Here is a 22,360-nt window from a genome sequence, read left to right as displayed (position 1 = left end):
AGCAGCATATTAACCACTTAATATATGGATACTAGACATCCTCTTATTTCAATCCCAGCCACTGGTTACACAAAATACTGAGACAGACAAAAAACTAGTTTTCCTCATTTTAAGTGACATCCTGTCTGGGCCACAACGATGTATCTTACAACTCTAATGAGAAATGAGATCTTTTGATTTTTTTTTTCCCCCAAGAACAACCTGAAGGACACAAACTCATCTCTAAAACAATCAGACCAAATTACACAAGATTACAGAAGATACAGCTAGAATGATCCTTAAAAGGTCATCTTGTTTCAAGGCTCTGATGTTCAGTGTTAGTTTTGATTAGGCTATGATGAGGTGGAAGCACAGGATGTGATGCACACCTCCTCCTGCACGTGCCTGCTGCTGAAACCCAAGCCTGTGATACCTCCAGCAACTATGTTTGGCAACTCCCACTTAATCCGTCCCATTTTCTCCAGGCAGGATCAACCATGTCATTTCAGACAGACCTTTGTCCAACCTGTTCTTAAAGACCTCCAATAAAAGTGTGAAAAGTCTGTCACAAATTAGACTCAGAGGTCTTTATGTCATCAATTTCAAAACTACTTTAAAGTTTACAGCGATAACTGCAATAAATACGAACCCAGACTACACAATGGCACAGCACAGATATTTGGAGCCCTCTCTCAACCATTGAATCACTTAGCAGCACATTACTAGCCAAATGAAACATTTTTTCCTATATTTATGTCATTCTCTGTCTCCTTATGTTCAGACTTGTTTTCCTGTCACACGACCCAGGTGCAATACTGAGCGTATCTGATGTCAGACATTCCCACCCACTTGGCAATCTTTATTACCCTGTGACATGTCCTTTAGTAACTTGCTCTGCAGTGATGCCAGATTCCCAGCCACTGGCATGTTCCTCCTGGAGCAGGGAGGAAAAGTTAACTACACAGCCAGCTCAGTTGAACTTGGGGCAGAGAAAAATACATATAACTGAAAACAAGTGGTAACTTCCACACTATTTTACAGCTTTCTGTAAATTAGATCTCAGTTTTGTTCTCTCAAATGAAAAATACTTAAACTCTTACTGCAGAGTGTTTACTTAACATACAATCCTAAGGAAAAAAAATAACTTTGGGAACAGTAAGAAAAGGCAGGCATCAAGTTCACGCTATTACTTAAACCAATTTTTGTGGTGGGAAATCCTTTTTCATGGTTGCAAAATATTTCAAGAACAGCTTAATCCCACCAGCAGCAGAGAAGCTAAAAGATCATTAATCTGACATGGCTAAAAGTAGATTTTATCCTATTTCCATCTACCCAGAACACCTGCCAGCCATACCCCCAGGTCTGAAGCAGTTCATTGCTACAGAAGGAACACTTAGAGTGTGTAAAAGAACCCCAAATGCTGGTTCCTCTCCCACTTCTCTGTGGCAGGACGTGGTGCCTGTAAGTTATGCAGAACTGTAAGCAGAACAGCTGGTTCCTCCTTCAGCAATATCACAAAACCTACCCCATTAAAAGTCAGACAAGGCACTTCACAGCAACTACAAAGATTGGGACTGAGAAACAGGCCCAGAATTTCCATTAAGGTGACTTTAAAAATAAAAATTATTTCAATACTCTACAGGCAAACAACTTTCAAGATGTTTCTGTAGTAAGACTTTCTAAGCACAGCAAATAAAGAACATGAATTAGGACAACGGGGTAAAGAGATATCTATGTAAACTATTAATGTTCATTAAGATACTGCTACAAATAAAATTTCCTACAGCACCAAGCAGAGAGTAAAAGAAGGTATGTTAATCCTCAGGACAGTCAGAGCAGATGACAGAGGCTGCCCAGAGAAGCTGTGGCTGCCCCAGCCCTGGAAGTGTCCAAGGCCAGGTTGGACAGAGCTTGGCATAACCTGGTCAAGTGGAAGGTGTCCCTGCCCATGGCAGGGGGTTGGAACGAGATGAGCTTTAAGATCCCTTCCAACCCAAATCATTCTATGATTCTGTGATCAGATGATATGAAATAGTGAACTTAGTAGCCCAAAATTCTCCATTTTGCCATCACCCTACACAAGGAACCTCCACAATGAAAGAAAAGAAACGAGCTAAGTCAACAACTTGCTGTCTGAGAAAAATAGTGTTTGTTGTATTCCTGTTCCCTCCTTATATTTCAAACATACTGCACCCATCAGGCTACCCCAGCATCACAAAAACAGCTGTAACAATCATGGCTGACTAAAACACGTGCCTCTCCTGAACATGCCACGCTGTACCTGACAGACACTTTCACACCTGTACAGCTCAATGACCTCAGCACATCACAAAAGCAACCTTTGTGCTTACAATGAAAATATGATCTGTGGTCTAACTGCACTTTGGAAAGCATCAGGGAGCTGTCTTGCAGCATGAGTGCTGGGTTTTAGACTGCATAATGCTTGTCCCCCTAAGTTAATTCATCGTGACACACAGAAATGGAGATGGCAGTGAAGCACACTACCAACACAAGCACTACAGCTCCTGAAGAGCCACAACAACATAATTAACCCCATATTCTCTTTCATCATATTGATACAGTTTTTGTTCCACTGCCCAAGGCCTGCTTTTTTCAATCTGCCAAATGCTGTTTGTGTTTCAAGCCTGATTGATTTTCCCATGAATTAGTTCAGAAAGTATTTATCAGTCCCTTCCTATTACTCTCAACAGAAACGTGTTTTCTTAAAAAGCCTTGTACGTGCAGCTTGTGTCAAAACTAGTGATTAAGTCTTCATGGCACCAGTCCCCTGACTGAAGTCCATAAGGCATCATAAAACAACTACGTGTTTCACAAGGAGCATGAATGGTCACTCAGACCAAGAGCTGGGGGGGCATCATTCATATCACAGCACTTCATAACTGAGACCTGGAATAATAGTCTGCAGACCACATTTTGCACTCATTCATAACCAAAACATAAATGAATGTTTGTACAAGGCTAATGTTTTTCAAATTAAGCTTTCATGGCGGACATTGTCTTCACCCTCCCCACATTCCTCTGATTTTTTTAAAATTTAGAAGGCAAGCACAACAAGAGAGATAAGCACGGGACAAGAATTCTGGAAATAGACTTGTAAGATGGCTTGTTCTATTAGATAATGCTGTCAATCCAATTTCCTTCAGGAGTTTGGCAAGACAATGAAGCTGGAGGAAGTTACCCTGCACAGCTGCTTTCTATTGTACTGTTTTATAATCTCAAAGAGATAACACTTTGTGAGTTTATTTAAACCAAAGGGATTCTTAGCGCAAAAGTTGAAACAAAAACATCGAATACCGACTCTGTCTCAAGCCAGAGCCGATGTCATTGAACAGTCCACCACCACCTGTTGCTGCCTGCGGCTTGATGCACCGGCTCCGAAGAGCTTCAGCCTAGACACAGTTTTTGCAGTGCATCGCCACTATTTTTTTTTTTATGTAAATACCCTCTAGGGTATTTACACCCACTGGTCTTTACATCCAGCTCCCGGCACGGAGCGCACCCGGAGGGGCCGCGACAGCGCAGCGAGAGCACGGGTCCACGTCTGCTCTGCCACGGGAGAGCTGCAGAGGGGTTATCCGGGATCCCTGCGGGAGGAGACGATGCGGAGACCGAGGGCACAGCGGGCAGGGTCGGGCCCGGGTTCCGCTGGAGGCCGAGCCGCTCGGACCGGGCGCTCCCTCCTCCTCCTCCTCCTCCTCCCGGAGCGGCGTCGCGATCTCAACTCGTCACCGGCGGCTCCGGCCCCTCGCCCAGCCCCGGCTGAGGCTCCCCGGGCCCCGGTTCTCCCTCGCCGGGCCCCGGTTGTCCCTCGCCCCCCGCGCGGGGCGGCCCCAGCCCGGGCAGCGCCGCCGCCCCCGCGCTCCCCGCTCACCTCCTCGGCCTGTTTGCGCAGCGCCTTCTCCCGCTCGTACTGCGTGAGCAGCTGCTCGTTGTCGTCCCGCAGCAGCTCCAGCTCCACGCTGGTCTCCTGGCTGTGCGCGCACACCGAGTCCAGGTTCTCCAGCACGGCCACCACCAGCGGCATCAGCTCGGCCACCACCTCCTCGTCGTAGCGCCCGATGAGCCGCTCGAACTCGCGGTAGATGGAGCCCGCCAGCCCCGACACCCGCTCCGACATCATGGCGGGGCCGGGCCCGCCGGGGTCCTCCTGGTACACCACGCCGTCCGCCAGCTCCATGGCCGCGGCGGGGGGAGCGCGGGGCCCTGGCGGGGCCCGGCGGGGCGGCGGCGGCGGCGGCGGCTCCGGGCTCGGTCCGGCCCCTCCTGCGGCGGCGGCGGAGCCTCAGCCGGGGCGGGAGCGGCGCGCGCCTCTGACCTCACCCGCCGCGCCGGGCGGGGCCGCGCCGTGACGTCACGCCGGGGCGGGGTGTGCGGGGTGTGACGTCACGCGGGGGTGGGGTATGGCTAGTGATGTCATCGATGGGGCGGGGCTGGGATGTGACGTCACGGGGAGGTGGCCGCCCGCCGCCGGTGTTGGGAGATGGGAGAATCTGAGCCGAGCAAGGTTGGGCCGTCCTATCCTGTTCTGTTCTGTTCTGTCCTGCCGGGGACACGTCGGGGGGTCACAGGACTGTCAAGGTTGGAAAAGATCTTTAAGATCATCCAGTCTGACCATCAGCCCAGCACTGCCACTGTGACCCCCAGACCACCAAACCTCATCACCCAGCTCCTGTTAAATGCCTCCCGTGGTGACTCCACCACTTCCCTGGGCAGCCCATTCCTATGTCTGACCACACAAACAGTGAGATTGTTTTTTTCTGGTGTCTGATCTGAACCTCCCCTGTCTCAGCTTAAGGCCGTTTCCCCTTGTCCTCTCACAGCAGAAGAAACCAGCTCCCACCTCACTACAGCCTTCCAGGTGGTTGTGGAGCGGGATGAGGGCCCTCCTGAGCCTCCTCTTCTCAAAACTAAACACCCCCAGCTCCCTCAGCCACTCCTCATCAGACATGTTTTCTAGTGCCTTCACGAGCCATGTTGTCCTCTGGGCACACTCCAGCACCTCAGTGTCCTTTGAAAGCGAGAGGCCCAAAGCTGAACGCAGCACTTGAGGCGTGGCCTCACCAGTGCCGAGTACAGGGGGGACAATCACTGCCCCGGTCCTGCTGGCCACGCTACTCCTGATATTCCTGGTACAGGAATGCTCCAGATCACCGGAGAGAACACCCCTGCCCGTGGGCAGAGTTCCCAGTTCGGGTGGGAGATGCCAGGCAGTGCCGTCTGGCGGCTCCCATGGCAGCGGCGTTATTTGTTTATCGCACCCACGGAGGCATAAATAGATCAAGTGATTCACCGGGGGATGACTGACAGAGATAGGATTTTAGGTCCCACATTTTGGGACTCCGCAGCTCCCAGACCATGCTTGGAGTGCTGTATTGGCTGGTCTCTGACTGCAAAAATGACTTTTAGTTCTAACAAGGTCTCCAGATAAATCAATATCAGAAATCCTGGGGTTTTTTAGCAATAATAGAGCTTAGAAGGCATCTTGCACTTGCTAAGAGAGATTGATTTTCCTAGGATTTGGAACAGTGAATTCCATTCTGGATCATGTATTCTGTTGAGGAACAGTGTGAGCTGTTCTAGACATTCAGGTTAAATTTCAAAGTACTGAGGTTGAAAAGTTTCAGAGTTGCTTCACGTCCCTCATTTTTCATAGCACCATAGAATTGTTTAGGTTGGAAAAGGTCCCAAAGGTCATCAGCTCCAACCATTAACCCAGCACTGCCAAGGCCACCTCTAAGCCATGTCCCCACGTGCCACATCTGCACCTCTTTCAGATCCCTGCTGGGATGGTGACTCCACCACTGCCCCGGGCAGCCTGTGCCAGTGACCACGCTCTCAGCAAACAAACATTTCCTAATATCCAACCTAAACCTCCTCTGGCACAATTTCTATCAAACAATTCAAATGTGGGGAAATCATTGTTTTTCATTAGGTAATATTCCCTGTACAGGGAGCTGAGGAGTCCAGTGGCCCGGCAGCAGCCCAGGAACAAAGAAATGAGTGTTTTAAAAAGTGGAAAAGCTTGAGAAGTGATGGAACTCTTACGTGTGGTGATTGCATTCAGTTCCACTGGAGAGCAGCAGAGGTTTGCACTGTATTTTCTCTCATTTGGGCTGGTTTTAAGACAGGAACTGTGCTTTAAATGCATGTGCTGTGATGTCTTTTTATGTACTCAGCTAGTGAGTCTGCGCAGGAATGACAAAGAAAAAAATACTTCAGCCCCATATTTTTGATTTCTTCTGAGTTTTGTTTAGACATCATCCTCCTAAGCTAATAATTTAACATGCTGCAGCCTGTTAAAATACAAATTTCTTTATAAACACAACAAAAGAAAAGCTCTTTTTCTTTTAATTCTGACCAAAAATTTACATCATTTTAGCTAAAAAATAATTTCAAAAAGACAATGTGTACTTTCATACATCTCCTCGAGTGAAACTTTCATGTAAATTATCGGAAAAGATTCCTATGAAGATATTATTCTTTCCCTATTTCTCTTTAGCAGTTGTCCACTGAGAAAAACTGCAACTCCTCCGTGTTTGCCTGCTGTTTGCCAGAGATTAAAGCTTCACCAGCTGCAGGAGTGCTGGGGGAAGCCTTCTGTCGAGATTTCTCCCTCTCTTTGGCTCATACATAGTTCCCGTTCACCTCGGTTTTTGTGTTGTGGGAGGCACTGAGAGCCTTTGGGGGAGTGTTTTTTTCTTTCCTGAACCTGAATAAATCTCGCAGGAAGGCTGCAAACAGCCCAGGTGGAGAGGGAGCTCCACCCTGCAGCCGGGCAGGCCACAGCTCATTGCCATGAACTCTTGACCTGGACCTCACCACGTTGTTCGTGTGTAACTCTGCACAAGGTGAGGACAGCTCTAAACAACTGCAGATTATTGTGAGGATAAAAGCACCAATCCCCTTGAATCTTGCAGAGATCCTTTTGTCTGTGCAGGGTTTATAGTCACTGACATCCTGCTTGGCAAAAGGCACAAATACATTATCTCAAAGACGTATGTTCTGACAGACGGCAGAAGTGGGTCAAGGTGTCTGCTGACAGCTCTTAGCAAAGGGGGTCTCTGAGGACATGCTATTTTTATCCTGTCTCTATCAGCAAAATGTATAGATGTGGTTTTCTTTCCCAGACAGAGCAGGTGCATCACTGAACAGGCTGCTGCTGCCACTACAGTTGCAGACAGACTGACGAGCACAGGTAAAGGGGCCATTTGTTTTTTTTCTAGTCATGTGGGAGTTCTCTAGCGTGGGATAGTGAAGTATTTAAAAAGATGAAGAGCAGAAAAATTACCTAGGAGTTTAAGGGGTGTAAAAATGTATCTTATTGACAGTCTTACCACAGTGATCACGTTTCATGATGTGCACCTCGCAGTCAGTGTGAGATCAGAAACTCCGGGATGAATTAAAAATTGAAGGAGGTATGGAACGATATTCTAGATTCTTTCCAGGAGATTAAGGGACCTTGATGACCTGTCAATTTAGCAAATGAATCAAGCATATGAAACAGCACAAAGAAACCTGCTAGAACTGGTTTTGTAGCTTGAAAATGGTGGCTGTATGTGGTAACTAGCAGAGTAAAATGCCATCACATTCTTGGGGACAGAACTGACTGACAAAGAAATTAGTTTTCTGGATAATAGGAAAAATCGCATTACCTATCCCCAGAAATAACAGTTAATTTGAAAGTAAATCGATTTGTAATTTATCAGGGAAGAAAATAAGCCCTTGAATAAGTCTGGGGTGAGAAAAGCTTAACTGGGATTTCACACAGAGGAAGAAATTTTGATAAAAGCTTCATTCTGTGGTGCTTTACATCTTAAAGTGCAACAGAAATCAAGGTAAAGACTGATGAATGATAGCAGCATTCAGCTAAATGAAGAGTACTAAAGCCTAGAGCAACAAAACATGTCAGACTGAGGAGTCTGATTGTAAGGACCAAGAGTAGCACAGCACAGAATGAGAACCCCCCAAATGTTCTGAGTGGTACAGAGGCTGTGAGCTGAGATCATTGTACAGATGGGACCAAACCACCCAAGCTAGGAATTATGTTTAAATTCTACTGAAGTCTGGAGACATTTACAGTCAATCTTTTGCTCCAGGCCTGTTTTAAAAAAATCTCTGCTGGTTTTAAGTAATGTGTAAATGGTTTGAGCTCAGCAACTGCACTTAGTTTACTCACTGAGGACTTTGAAGGTGTTTACTTCTCTCCCATGATCAGCCTGTTTTTAGGAAATTATTTGTCTGGACTCTCTACTTCTTCACATTTTAGATAAACATGTAAATTTTAATGCAATTTTGTGATCATGGTAGAACTTTGAACCAGCGATAAAGCTGCTCATTTACACAGTAAAAATAACAGGGAAGCCTCAGTTCTGTGGTGTTTCATGTACCACGTGATGCACAACTTGCTCTGTTAATCATGGATTAATCTCAAAAGTGACAAAGATGACCCTTATTTAATGAGGTTAAAAGACTTGGCGAAGATCACAGAGCAGACCTATGGTAAAGCTGGAAATAGTGCTTGCCCACCTTAGGGCAAGTCCTAAGCTTTAATCATTAAATGACGTAGATTTAACAAGGCTGTAAATAGATGTCCTATTGCTGCTTTTAAGTTGATATTTTTCTAAACATCCTGTTTCTAAAGACCTTTTTTCTGTATTTAAGTATTATTTTGCCATGGTGAAGATTACAGCATTAGAGTTTGTTTTAGTAGTATAAAACATCTCAAATAAATGTGTATTGAAGCAATGGAATATAGTGGATTGACATTGTCAAGAGAATACTCAGAAGTTCTAAGTCCAAAATAACTCCAGGGGAACTTGCTAAAATGTACAATGCTGTATTTTTTTTTAATAACATTTATGGAAAAATGGGTCCATCATAGTATGATCATATCTGGAAAAAAGACCCCTGTATCCTAGTAAACGGGTTTCTTGACCAGATGCTTAGGGTTCAGAGCTGTATTCTCCCACCAGAACTAAAAGTAACACATGGATTTGTGATGGAATGTGGCAAAGAAAAGGGATCCTGAATGAGGAAATCCATGCTATCAAAAAGCTCAACTTCTCCCTGTTAAACAGCAGCAAAGTCCTGCCCAGAGGGAAGTGAAATTTTACTTTCAAGAAGAGCCAGGGAGTGGAGCCCAGGAAGTTCATCCCAGTTTGGAAATAAAAGCAGGACAAGCATGGATTTCCGTCCAGATGCTTTATCCTCAATTCTCTCAAAGGCAGTAAAACGCTCAAGGGAAAGCAGTTCAGTGGCACACTGATCAAGTGTCTTTTGACTCAGAGAGCTAATATAGTACCAAATACAATAATATTCAATATAGTGATGTATTATAACCAGCAAAACAACAACAACGACAATTAATGGCCTTCTTTAAAGCAGAAACTTAGAGCAGAACAGTATGATAATGAGATTTTTATTAAGGTAATATTATATGCCTTTCGTTATATAAAAAACGGGATCCAAAGAATGGGATGGAAAGCTGGAAGGGCTCAGCCTGACCTCCCCGGCTTAAGGAAAAGAGACACCCGGCGGGTGTCGGTGTGACCCGGCCGGGGCGGGCAGGGAACAGGAGACCCCAAAAGCCCTCGGTGGGTGCGGGGGGGGCCCGACGCGGGTGGGGGGCGATGGAGGGGGGGGAGCAGCGTCCTCTGCAGGCGGGAGGCCGCGCTGTCCCCATGGCAACCGCGGGGGCGGGGGGGGCTCAGCGCTAAGCCGGGCCGGTCCCCGCGCACACAAAGCGGTGGCAAAGCCACCAGCGTGTGACACGGGCTGCCGGAGCCGCCGGGACCGCCAGCGGGTGAGACGGGGAGGGGGGCAGCGGGAGGGTGTCCCCAGCCCCCGGGCACAGCCCCCGGCCCCCCATCCCCGCAGAGTCTCCGCGCAGCCCCCGCGCTCCTCACCTGCGCAGGTGTGCGGAGCCCTCCGGCCGCGCTGGGGTCTCCAGGCGAAAACTCTGCGCGTGTGGATTTATTTATTTATTGCACGGCGCTGGGAGGTGGATCCGTGACGGGCTTTGCCTTCCATTCCGCTCAGAGCTTTGCTGATTTTAGTGTTCGCTAATTGTTTCTGTACTCGGAAAACTGCTTTAAACTCGCTCCCGCAGCGCTTGTGAAACCCGATGTGCAGCGACCGGCGCGGACCGCGGATTACCGACCCTCGGATGCAGCCGATGTTACAGGAGATACAGGGCTGGGATTGCCCATCCTGGGATAACGACCTTCCTTCCCTCTCTCCCTCCTCAGGACGATGGCTTCCATCGAGGAGCGCACTTTCATCGCCATCAAGCCCGACGGCGTCCAGAGGGGGCTGGTCGGGGAGATCATCAAGCGCTTCGAGCAGAAAGGATTCAAACTGGTGGCCATGAAACTAATACATGTAAGCTCTCCTTAACTGGTATGTCTCCCCTTTCTTTCATACCACCTGTAGCCTTCAAACAGAGCAGCATGCTGGACCAGCAAATGTAGTCTGCAGAATATTTAAACCTGAAATTTTGAGAAGTCTTATTTTGGGTGTTTTTGGAAGAGTTCCAGTTCCCAGCTCTGGCTAAATGCTTTAGGCATGCTAAGCATGCTAATTTTAGTAACCTGATGTCCTTAGTCTGAAGAGAATATTTCAGGTGCATCCCATGCCTAATAAATATCTCTGAACATCTTCCACAAATCCCAGGTCACATAAACCATCTGTACTGGTTACAGACACTTTTCTAAGCTCAGTTGTGGTTAAAACAAACAGTTCAAATTCATATGGACCAGAAGTGCTCCTAGGAAGATGCTAGAAATTCTGAATTTTGAAGTGCGTGCAAGTTTCCGGATTACCAGTGCTCTGAGCTTAATCTCTGTGATTTCACTATGCTCTTAAGTTCTTACAGTGAGCTTTTTTTGTTTGTCTGGCTGGTTTTGAACACAGGCCTCTGAAGACCTTCTGAGAGAACACTACATTGACCTCAAGGACCGGCCCTTCTACGATGGGCTGGTGCAGTACATGCACTCGGGACCTGTTGTGGCCATGGTGAGTTCCTGACAGTGAAGCTCAGCTCAGAAAAACACTGCTTGTCTTACCTGCAATGAGACTGTGTTACCTATTGAATTCTAGTTTACTTTTAAAAGGATCTAAAAACCCAGATTCAAATACTATAATTAAGAAGATGTGCTGTTAACACTTTTTTTTTAAATCTTTTCTCATAATCTTTCTCTCATTCCAGTAAATATATTGAGGAAGAGGGATAAAAGAGGAACCAAAGATGGACCTTGAAAAACAGTAAACCTGCACAAAAGCCCCCTCAGTACAAAATGCCATGTATTAAGCAAGCTGAAAAAGGATGGTGGAATGTTTTTATTATATTCCTAAGTTAGAGTAACTTTGAATTTTTTTTTTCGTTCTAATTTCATTAGAAGGGACTTCATCTTTTTCTTCTTGATAGTGTATTTGAAAAATAGGTGAGGTCTAGCTCTTCCATGAGTAAAGATGTTTACAGTATTGAGATTTAAAATGGTTCTCTCCCCATTCTGGGTAAGGAGGGGGATTGTGCAGAAGAAGAGAACATCAGCAGATGTTCATGAATCTGACAGAAAAATTAGGGATAAAATAAGTCTCACTAAAACAAATATTCAGATGGTGACTTGTGCCATGATGGGCAGCCCTGTGTCCTTGTGGAAAGTATGTGTTGCTAAGATTTAATAATCTCAATGGATTTTTTTTTCCTTCTAAGGTGTGGGAAGGTCTTAACGTGATTAAGACTGGAAGGGTGATGCTGGGAGAAACTAATCCATTTGATTCCAAGCCTGGCACTATCCGTGGTGACTTCTGTGTTCAAGTGGGAAGGTATGTTTTAAAGCTCTTGATATCATCCAAAGACACTAAATATCAAGTGTTATATCATGATATATGGAGGAACTGTGCTCCATCCTTCTCTATCTTACTCATGGAGCTGGGCTCAAGTAATGTTGTGCTCTAAGGATGGAAACTAAGTTGTGGTTGTCCCCATTTTGACAAAAATGAGGAGCAAAGCTGGGACTGCCTGTGCTGTGCCTGCTCCTGCTTTACAGATGCTTAAAGCTCCTCTCCATAATGGAAACCACTTCAAAACAAGAGCCTTGCTTTGTTTCGAGTTTGAGGATTCTCTTACTCTTCTGTCCACCTTTTGTTTTCCTAGGAACATCATTCATGGAAGTGATTCTGTGGAAAGTGCTGAGACAGAGATCAATTTATGGTTCACTCCCGAAGAACTGGTTGATTACCGAAGCTGTGCTCATGAGTGGATCTATGACTAACACTGAGCCTGCATCTTCTGATATCCCTACTATCTGGGAGCAGCTGCCAGCCTCTAGCTATTCCAAAGCCCTGGTAGAAACCTCAGGAATCTGTGAGATTGCTCTGTTGTGAACGTTAAATAGAACCAGTGTTTGCTGCTGCTTTGATTTAAAAGCTGTCCAGGCATAGATGGAATTGTACTTTTAAAAGGCTGCTTCTGGGGTTGAGAGATACAAGATCAAGACACAGAGCATATGAAAAATATATATTTTCCTGGAACACTTTATAGCCATAGAGAGTATTTTGGTAAATAGAAAAAAAATTTTGGTCAAAAAATATCCAATAATTCCATGTGCAAATGGCTTGGTGTTAGAAGTTAACTTTGTTCCAACATTAAAGGACAACTGGTGGTTTGTGAGTATATTGCTAAGATGTCCAAATGCTGAGGACTGAATTTGATATCAAGTGTGCCCCATGCCCAAAACAGCTGCAGAAAAAAAGCCCATTCCCCCCCCAAAATGCTCTGTGCCTGTACACAGAGCTCAGCTCTGATTAACATGACAACTGTCCTCCACACTAACACTGTTTTAACTTGCTTTTTCCCCCCCACATGGGATTTATTTAGCATTTTAAGGAAAGATTAACCGACCAGGCTTTATGAAATGCCCTTTTATGTGAAAAGAAGATTAATATGAGGATGGACGAGGGAGATCTACCTTCAGCCACTTCACAGCAGCAGCCCTCTGGCATTGCACAGAGCAATAAGTGATGTTTGCTTTGCTGGCTGAACAGCTGATAATTTAGGGTTTGATAATTCAGGTTTGTTCTCATTTGTGTCCTTTCCGTAGTAGTTGGAACTACAAAGCAAACTGTCCTTGGATGAAGTGTTTTAGAAGTGTTTTGTATTAATTTAATGATGTAAAGAAGTACAGTCATAATAATACTGAAGGTATTTCAGTAGAGCCTTCTGCTTCTATCAGAGAGAAACATCAGCCTCTTGCAGAACTTCTAGCAGCAAAAGTTGTACTGGATGAGGAACAGGTTGGGATTGATATTATGTATTTATTTACCTGCAACATTATATTCACTAAGAGCAAGTGTTTCATGGAATTAGTTGTTTGAACCCCATGATTTTTTTCCCTGTAGTGAGACTCAAATAATGAACTGTGCAATGTATGTTGAACTGAATGCTTATGATACTTTATAGAGATATTGAACTCCTAAAAAAGAGATGGTACAAAATGAAACATTTGCTGTTTCTTAAGTGAAATAAAAGGATATTTTAATTATATTGTCTTATATCAATGAGTATGTGGAGATGGAACAAATTCCCTAAGTATGTAGGTGAGGCTGTGAGTTCCTCTTCTGAAATTATTCACTGTTACAGAAGATAAATACTGAAGTTAAATGTTGGAGGAAAGGGAGCACGTGACAAACCTGGGCACGAGATGAGTAATCTCCAGTTCCATTTTTGCTTGAAAGGTTACTTGAGATTTCTTTTTCTTGATTTGATTACTACAAAATGGAGAAACGTGGGTTATCTGGGGATGTGGGGGTTGTCAGAAAGCTGCTGATTAGTATTTTTAATGTGATGAGACTGGGAGGAGGCAGAGGACAGCATCTCTCAGGGAAATGCAACATTCCTGCATGGCTGAGGTGCCCGAGCAGGTCCAGTGTCAGTGTCCCATCAATAAGAGACTGCACAAGGACTGCAAAGGGCTTTTCATTAATATCCCCTCTGCAGTGATTGTGTATGATTATATCTCGCTCAGGAAGAGAAAAGGTGTTTAGTAAAGGGCAAATTATCACAATGTTTAATAACAAAAAGTAACAACCCTTCCTGCTTCTTGCTAGGACACAGTACTGGGACCGTGTCGTTTTACACCTGTGTTTTTCAGCTTCATCTTCCTGGATCCCAGCAGAATCACCGATAACTTCCCTGGGTTACAGATCCCACACCACTTTCCTGTGAGAAATATGCTTTCGAGGCGTGCTGGGCTGGCTGCACCATCCGCCGCCAGACCGCGGGAACACCTGAAAACGGCAGCGCCAGCACCAATAAGTAAAAAAATGATTTAGTTAAACATCCACAATCCCTTCAGTGTGTCAGAGCCTTAAAGCCCCCGCTGCTGCAGCTGTAAACTAAGAACCCTCGGGCGGCTTTCGAGGAGGCGAAGGCGACAGGTGCGGTGGGGACAGCCCGGCCAAGGGACAGCCCGGCCAAGGGACAGCCCGGCCAAGAGCCCCCCCGGCTCGGCGGCGGCCGAGGGAGCGCAGCGTTGGGGCACAGCACCAGCGGCACCGGGAGCCACTGTCCCGTCCCGTCCCGTCCCGGTCCGCGCTGGCGGCCGCGGGCGGGCGCGCTCCCGGGCGCGCTCCCCAGCGCTCCCCGCGCCCCGCCGGGCCCGCCCCGAAGCGCCGCCGCTCTCCCGGCGGCTCCTCCTCTGCGCGGGGCGGGGGATCCGCCGCCCTCCCTCCTTCTCCTCCTCCTCCTTCTCCTCCTCTTCCTTGGGCGGCAGCGGCTGCGGGAGCTGCGGAGAGGTGAGGCCGGGCCGGGCCGGGCCCCGCGCTCGGGGAGCCCGCGGGGGCGGGCGGAGGGTCCGCCCGGGTGCGGGCGCGGCGGAGGGGGCGGTGGGGTGGGTCAGTGCCGGGGCCGGGGGGACACAGCGGGGCCGGGGGGGCTCCTCCATCGCGGTGCCACGTGGGCGCGGCCATGGCGGGCGACCTTGAGGCCGATGGTCGCCCCGCTCCGCCCGCAGGGCCATGGCTGGGAACGCCGAGCGCACCTTCATCGCCATCAAGCCCGACGGCGTCCAGCGGGGGCTGGTCGGGGAGATCATCAAGCGCTTCGAGCAGAAAGGGTTCCGGCTCGTGGCCATGAAGTTCGTGCACGTGAGTCCCCGCATTGCCCCCAAACGCCTTCCCTTGCCTGCCAGAGAGGGGCTTGGGCACACACAGGTCATCTTGGGCACACACAGATTGGCTTGGGCACACACAGATAACCTTCCTTTGCGGCTTTTTCTGCGTCAGAATGGGAATCTGATAGCGGACGTGCATCAGGCTCCTTTTCCTGCCCAGCACCGGATCTTCCCCCTGTCCAAAGGAAGCACGTTTTGCCCAAATGGTTCGGTGCGGCCCGACTGGGAGCTGAACCGACCTTGACTGAAAGGTTGTGTTGGGTAACAGCACCCAGGCAGCCCATGCTCTGCTTATCGCTGAGGGTCACTGCAATGCAAAGAAATAATATTGACAGCTCACAACACTGACACTGCCACAGAGGACAAATGGGCCGTGTACTCCTTTAATTTTACATTAGGAGCTTGCATTGATACCCACAAAAACACTGCAGGCCTGTTGATAACATTAATGACTGGTGAGTCCAGTCACTAGCGCCATAGCCTTGCAGCAGCAACACCTCTTGTGATATGACATTCAGAAGCTGATATTTGATGTTACATCTGCCCTTTTAAAGGCCTCAGAAGACCTTCTCAAACAACATTACATTGACCTGAAAGACCGACCCTTCTTCCCTGGTTTGGTTAAATACATGAACTCTGGACCTATTGTGGCCATGGTAAGTGGCTTGATTTTAGTTAAAGATGACTTGCTTGAATAAATTTGTCTTGGTTTGTAAATTATTTAAAATAGTCAGAGATACTGTTACAGAAACAGTTTTTCAAACTACCCAGTTCAGATAGCAGCAAAAGAAAACAAAAAAATTAAAATTAAGACAGTCAAGAAATTACTATATATTACTAAGAAGGAAAGTGCATGTATAAAACATGTATTAAAATGCTTAACACGTATTAAGCAAAATTCCTGAGAGCAAATCTTCTGCACCAGAAATCTTCTGTTTTAGGCAAAAAGGGGTGAGGCTCTCTGACACAGAAACCCATCTTCTGTGTCATTCTTTCTTGCACTCCCCTCAAAACAATGTACTTGGTCCAGTAGCATCTCCTGGTTTGACTCTGTACCTAACTAGGAGTGCCTGCAGCTCATCAGAATGTCCTTATCCTACCCAAACAGAAAGGTTTTGGAGTTGGCCTTGTGCATTATTTAAGTCTGAGGCTTGGTAAAGTATCTCCTTCACTGGAGTAACAATGTTGATGGTCCTTTTTACAAACACTTCCACTTCATATGTTTTTTCCCTAGTCACTCCTACAGGCCTAAGAGAAGATCTAGGCAAGGTTAATTTTTTTTAGTGGTAGAGCCCCTGTTTCTTTGGAAAGTATGTTATTAGCAAAGGTTAATCTTTGGTATTTTGTATGAGCATAGATTAACAGAAGTGGTTTTGTCTTTTTGCCTTAAGGTATGGGAAGGACTCAATGTGGTTAAAACTGGGAGAGTAATGCTGGGGGAAACCAACCCTGCAGACTCGAAGCCTGGTACCATCCGTGGTGACTTCTGCATTCAAGTGGGAAGGTTTGTACTCAGTTCATTAATTGAGATCAAAACCAACTACTACTCCATGTTTAACAGCCAGCATAAAATCTGATGGTAGTCTTTTATATCTGGAAAGCCAGAATTAGTGGTAGATACCCTCATCTGATGGTATTTCATTTGCAGGTCACAATCCATAACTGCTACTTAAGAAAATGGTACAAAAGTGACTCTGTTTGAAATCCAGCTCCTCCTCAGAGCAGCACGTAAGCTCAGGCAGGGGCTGGTGTAGAACAGTAGCCCTCATGACCCTGCTAGGCCTAATTAGCTCTCAGAGTGAGGCTGGTGGAACACTGGCCTGGAAATAAAAGTAATAGTTTCGCAGCTCTAGATGCTTCATCCAAGTTTCTGCATGTGGAGAATGATGAGGTTGCTGAAAGTGTATTTTTTATAGGGAACAATGTTTGTCTCCTTCCACAGGAACATCATCCACGGCAGCGACTCCGTGGAGAGCGCGCAGAAGGAGATCAACCTGTGGTTCAAACCCGCAGAGCTCATCGACTTCAAGCCTTGTGCACACGACTGGATCTATGAGTGACGAGTTTCCACAAGGATTTGTGCCTTCTAATGCACCATCTCATTCCAGCTGCTGACCTGGGAGCAACCACGGTTATCTTAGTGCTCAAAGTGACTGTCAAATAAATGGGTGTGAACTAACTCCTTGTGGTGCTTTCACTTCCAACAGACCCCGTGTTCAAACAGCCATGCAAGGCATTTTAGACATGCAGTATTTCCCTCCTGTAGAAGGAACAGTTAACAAGAAATGCCGTGCACTGGCACATCAGAATAAAATTCCAGGGAGTTGTGTCCCTTGCACAGTTGCTTTGAAAGCTCCTGAAATCATGGCAGTGGCAAAGCCAGTTTGCAGAGAGCTGAGAGGAGGCTGGAGCTGCTTCCAACACAGCTGAACTGAGCTAGGGGAAAAAAAATGGGATACTACACAATTTCCTTCCTTACACAACTGTTAATACCAAATGAAATGAGACCAAGTGCAAAGCTTGCTCTCTATTAAATGCTTATGTAATGCCACCATCTCATATTAAAACCCTTAGCTTGTGCTCAGCATCTTAAATGGTTCAATTGTGGTCAGACCAACATACCCAGTTACTTAAAATATCTTTTACAAATCATATTTTTTTAATCTGCATTCTGTTGAGAGAAGCTGGAGTGCATTTATGTATATGCCAAATAGTGCCTTTTAAACAAAACAATCACTATTCAGAAAAGGACTTTTTTATCATTTTTATTTTGTGTAAAAAAGGCAAATTTAGTGAATTATTTTCATCTTGTACACAAAGTTATAATTTTAATGCTTTTCACATCCATGCTGAAAATCTGCAGTCTCGTAAAAATGAAAGTAACATTAATTTCTCCAAAAGCATTTTCTTCACTGAGTTATGTACATTGCATGAGAAAGCTTTAAATACTCTCTCATTGACCACACAAATTACCAAGAAAATAAAAAGATTAAATTTGTACAGATATTGATCTATATATCAAATACATACAGAAATGATGTAAAAACCCCATTTGTTTAATCTTGATTCCCGCCCCAACATTTTCCCAGGGGCCAAAGCTGATGCCTTTTTTTGTATAAATGGCTGTGGCTTTTCGTTTTAAATATGAAAAAAATCAAAAGGAAGAAAAAATTCAGCTGAAATCACAGTTTTTTAAAATCCCTTCCCAATAAAGGATTGTTACCAAATATATTAGCACCATCGTACAAATATTGACGGGAGGGTATTCACATCACATAAAACAACAATAAAAAAAACCAAACAAACACTGAAACCCGTGTTAGTATCCGTAGAACAAGGAATCAATAACTGCTGTAGCTTTCCTCAGACGCAGCAAGGAACAGGTTAGAGAGTTGTGTGTAAAATAACATAAAAATCAAAGATCAGCAGAGAGATTTTGAGCAATTAAAAAGGGGCAGCGGCCAAGTAAAGGGACAGGACTTGTGCCACCTCATGGTCATAAAAACCTGCTGTGCCAAATGCCAAAACCAGTGAAGGTTTCAGGTGTCCAACACTTGCTGCTCTCTTAGCCAAGCACCACAGCTTAAAGCCAAGACAACAGTGCCCAGAGCCACGGGAATGCTTTGCCAAGCCAGGGAGCTGCCACAGGGACACCCCTGGCCCGCTGGCACTGCCGAGACCCCTCCAGCCCTGGCAGAGCTCCACTCGGGTCTTCCTTGAGCCTCCCCTGAACAAGGGACTTCAGCAGCTCCTTGTGTGGTTTGCTTAGGACAGATGTCACTGTACTCAATAATTACACAATTCAGGCATATTTTGAGTTCAGAAACACAAAAGACATTTCACCAACTCCTGAAGTCACACAGGTACCCAAGAACACACGTCGCCTCACAGACTTTAGTGTTTGATGAATAAAAGAATATTATAAAGACTGACAGACTTCAAAACAGATTCTTAACAATTCTTCAACACAGGAAGTGTTAAGGACTAATTTTCCCTCTTGACATTTGACGACTGTAACTCCAAAATCAGGGATGAGCCTGGGCAATACTCAGGAACCCAAGGTTTAGTGACCTGGCAATACACCTCACTCACTCCAGCCTGACCTTCCACATTATGAAACATAAATTAATGCAACAGTTTTTCTACTGAAGTCAGAAGCTGCTGGTGAGAGAAGAAAGCAAGACTTGTGAGAACCTTGTTCCAGCTGACTGGGACAATCTGCAAGATGCTGCATTAAAAAAAAAAAAATGAATAAATCAATAGTGCTTTACTTACCAAACCAAATCAATGCTTGCAGAGCTGGATTAATTTGAGAACATAGGGTGGGGTGGGGTGGGGAACCAAACCATAATCAAGGCTCAAAGTGTCATTACAATGGTCTCTAATCCTACTTCTCCAATCCAGGCTATTCAAAGGAAACATCACAGGCAGGTCAGAATCTGAAATAAGGTATTTGAAGTCTACCAGGCCCAACAAAGTCCTTTTTATGGCTATTTTAGAGAGCTGTAATGTCTTTACCACCTGAAGTTATAGACACTTCTAATCTGATTACCAGATCCTGTCAGTAGAAGAAGCTGTTGTTAAAAAGGGGTCGCTATTTAAGAAATTTTACCAGTAAGGGAGAAAAGAATTCCAGACATTCCTACACTATACAGGACATGTTTTACTTCCAGTAGTAAATACAAAACTTTACATAATTAACCCCTCTTGCATAGAATGAGGTAAACCTGTGCATATCACCAATACTATGTACCCAAAGTTAGAGCAATATTTTAGAAAATAATCAAATTGCTGGTTTTCAACTTTCTATGCACTTTTTTTTTTTTTTTAAGCTCAAACAACAATATACAAAAATGGTCTCCTGGGGCTCTGTGGGTTGATATCCTTAAAGCATTTCTTAGGCTGTAGGAACACAGATGTTAATAACTTTGATGGATTCTTTTTTTTTTTAAGCCCTAATTTATGGTCTAGAGTCAGATATCATTGTACTGCTCTGAAGGGGACCTGCGAAGACCCAGAAGCACTTATAGAACATATGCAGTTAATTCCTGAGAGTTTAGTTAATGAACCTTACTGGTAAAAGCTAAAGCTCTTGATGCACATTTTCCTAGTCACAGCTCTGCAGGGCTGTTTAACCACTTCACTCATCAACTCCACGAATGAGGTCATTTACAAAAATGTTGAAAGGTTAACAATATGGAAAGAAAATCCAAATTATTAAGAGCTCCTGCAAAAACACCTTGTGTTTAACTGGTCATCATTTTCACCCCTTTATGTGACTTTTACCTCGTAAAAGTCAGGACAGTGAACACGTGGGGCTTATGGAATACTTGATGTGAGACAAGAATTCCAGGCAATAAGCAAATCCAGTTTATGAATTATATACTGAAAAATATACAATTTTATACTGTTCTCAAGTCTCAACTCCCACATTACACTACTGCAGCAAGACATGAATATTGCAGGCTATGCAGGGCTGAAGTAATTTTTTAATCCACAATACATGGCTCCTTTCAGCTCACCTGAAACCACGTGGAACATCAGTTCTGAATGTCCACAGATAAATATTCAAGATGGTAAGGAAACACCTAGGGCTTTCTGAATGGAAAAAGATAGTCAGAAGAATACTCACAAGCTCCTTACCACCACCAAGGGAGTCCTTAGTTACTGTCCATTTAAGCTGCTTCTTCAGTCGAAATTCAGAGCTAAAACTAATCTTCCAAATGAGGGAATTTTCTAAAGTTCCAGTTTGGCATAGGGCTCTGTAAACATGTGCTGAAGCATTCCAAGACTACAGACATTCATGTACAGACAAGAGTTTTGCAGACCCAATCCAGTGCCCACTGCAGTCGACGACAAGGCTACTGATATTAATGGGCACTGAATCAGACCCTAAGGAACATTAAAAAACAAAACCTTATATAAAAAAAAAAAGGTATTTTAAACTAAACAAGAACATCTTGAAAAGTTAAAATCCTCCTCAGGTGATGGCTCCGTTGCACTTGGGGCTACTCACTGAGTAGAGCTTTACAGGACTATCTTCCACGTACAATTTATGCCTCTAAATTAGGCCTTAAACGCCTTATTTTCACAATGAAAAACAGAGGCGTGACCAGTGCAGTTCACAAGAGTCTTAAAAGTCTCCCCAACTTGTACCAAAAAGGTTCATTTGTTATGACAGTTCATTTGTATTTGCAACTATATCTTCCTCCAACCACTTCCCACAACCATGCTAATTAAACTTTAATCTTACCAAAAAATTAGAATTTCAGTTCTTGTTAACAATGCACAATAAATCTGAACTTGAAAATATTACAAAATTCTTTCAAAAGCTTCAAATACAACACAAAAGTGTCCATTTTTTTTTTGTTTTTAATAAATTGAAAAATCTTTTTCACTAAAATAGTTTCCCCGCCCTTCCAAAAAATTCTGAACTGAGTCTAACTCATCTACAGTCAGCAAAGTGCCCCAGGCACAGTCACCCCAACTGCACCATCCAAGTGGGAACAACATCAGTCAGTCTTGGAGAAAGGCTCTTTTCCTATCACCAATCCTCTGCCTCTCACTCTTCTGAGCTGCCTCATGGTTCCTGTTTGATGTAGTAGCTGGCAGATCCGTTGCTTTCCTGGTCGGACGCTCCCTGAAGGAAGCTGTACTCTTCTCCATCCAGCAGCTCCTCCTTCAGCTGCAATGAAGTCACTACAAATAATAAATAAACATTAAAGATCTGTAAAATGTAAAATGCAACTCTTCCCTAAATGTCCTTAATATTACTGAAATTTGGGACAGACCCTGGATTTCTCATTTTCTTATATTCTGCATTTCAGCAATTCTTTAACACTCAGGATCCCACAGAAAGCAGATCCTTTCTGATCATAAACTGAATTTTAAGTTGTGCCTTAATTTCAATTTACTATACTAGATTATCTACAGGGTTTTCTCAAGAATTTATTATTTTAAACCCCTGGTCTAAGAAGGTAACAACAGGTTAATAGCGATAACGACTGTTGCTCAAAACAACACTTACTTCAATCTTGACTTCCTATTTAGTCTTTATGCAAGTAAAAATGAGATTAACTGTTGGCCATTTCCAACCTACATTTCACATTAAATAGCCCAGTTACTGTAAACAGTCTATGTAAGACAAGAAAAAAATATCAAAGATTTCTCAATCCATCATTAAAATT

At 44.8% G+C, this 22,360-nt stretch overlaps 4 protein-coding genes across 15 annotated transcripts in view; 2 read left to right on the top strand and 2 right to left on the bottom strand.

The window, feature by feature from the left end:
• The window catches only part of SPAG9 (sperm associated antigen 9), a 61,964-nt gene extending 57,680 nt beyond the window's left edge, over positions 1-4,284 (bottom strand). Inside the window, exon 1 of one of the 2 annotated variants that reach the window (XM_051797997.1) lies at positions 3,872-4,284. In XM_051797997.1, the coding sequence (XP_051653957.1) occupies positions 3,872-4,177 (306 nt within the window). In that variant the 5' untranslated portion in view covers positions 4,178-4,284. The remainder of the gene's footprint in view (positions 1-3,871) is intronic. The other variant, XM_051797998.1, reaches the window with a different exon arrangement.
• A 146-nt stretch (positions 4,285-4,430) lies between these two features.
• LOC127475832 (nucleoside diphosphate kinase-like) lies at positions 4,431-13,546 on the top strand. Of its 4 annotated transcripts, none has more exons than XM_051798018.1 (6): positions 4,431-4,741; positions 6,503-6,848; positions 10,248-10,380; positions 10,912-11,013; positions 11,714-11,826; positions 12,158-13,546. In XM_051798018.1, the coding sequence occupies exons 3-6, from the start codon at positions 10,252-10,254 to the stop codon at positions 12,273-12,275; spliced, it is 462 nt and encodes a 153-aa protein (XP_051653978.1). In that variant the 5' UTR covers positions 4,431-4,741; positions 6,503-6,848; positions 10,248-10,251; the 3' UTR covers positions 12,276-13,546. The 4 variants fall into 4 exon arrangements, with proteins under 4 accessions (XP_051653978.1, XP_051653976.1, XP_051653979.1 ...); XM_051798016.1 differs by lacking the exon at positions 6,503-6,848 and adding an exon at positions 7,128-7,195 and having other exon boundaries at positions 4,456-4,504; XM_051798019.1 differs by lacking the exons at positions 4,431-4,741; positions 6,503-6,848 and adding an exon at positions 7,398-7,415.
• A 1,113-nt stretch (positions 13,547-14,659) lies between these two features.
• On the top strand, positions 14,660-17,352 carry NME2 (NME/NM23 nucleoside diphosphate kinase 2). The gene is made up of 5 exons (XM_051798014.1): positions 14,660-14,796; positions 15,015-15,147; positions 15,728-15,829; positions 16,565-16,677; positions 17,116-17,352. Exons 2-5 carry the CDS (start codon positions 15,019-15,021, stop codon positions 17,231-17,233), a joined length of 462 nt encoding a protein of 153 aa, XP_051653974.1. The 5' UTR covers positions 14,660-14,796; positions 15,015-15,018; the 3' UTR covers positions 17,234-17,352.
• A 570-nt stretch (positions 17,353-17,922) lies between these two features.
• Positions 17,923-22,360, bottom strand: part of MBTD1 (mbt domain containing 1) — a 35,235-nt gene continuing 30,797 nt past the window's right edge. For all 8 annotated transcript variants that reach the window (XM_051798001.1, XM_051798003.1, XM_051798005.1 and 5 more), the window contains one exon: positions 17,923-21,872. In XM_051798001.1, the coding sequence (XP_051653961.1) occupies positions 21,754-21,872 (119 nt within the window). In that variant the 3' untranslated portion in view covers positions 17,923-21,753. The remainder of the gene's footprint in view (positions 21,873-22,360) is intronic.

The sequence above is a fragment of the Manacus candei genome, unplaced genomic scaffold, assembly GCF_025592945.1.
Source record: "Manacus candei isolate 608988 ecotype Guabito, Panama unplaced genomic scaffold, ASM2559294v1 h1tg000047l, whole genome shotgun sequence".
Lineage (NCBI taxonomy): Eukaryota > Metazoa > Chordata > Aves > Passeriformes > Pipridae > Manacus > Manacus candei.
Note: the sequence above shows the minus strand (reverse complement) of the source record. Positions and strands in the feature narration are given on the sequence as shown.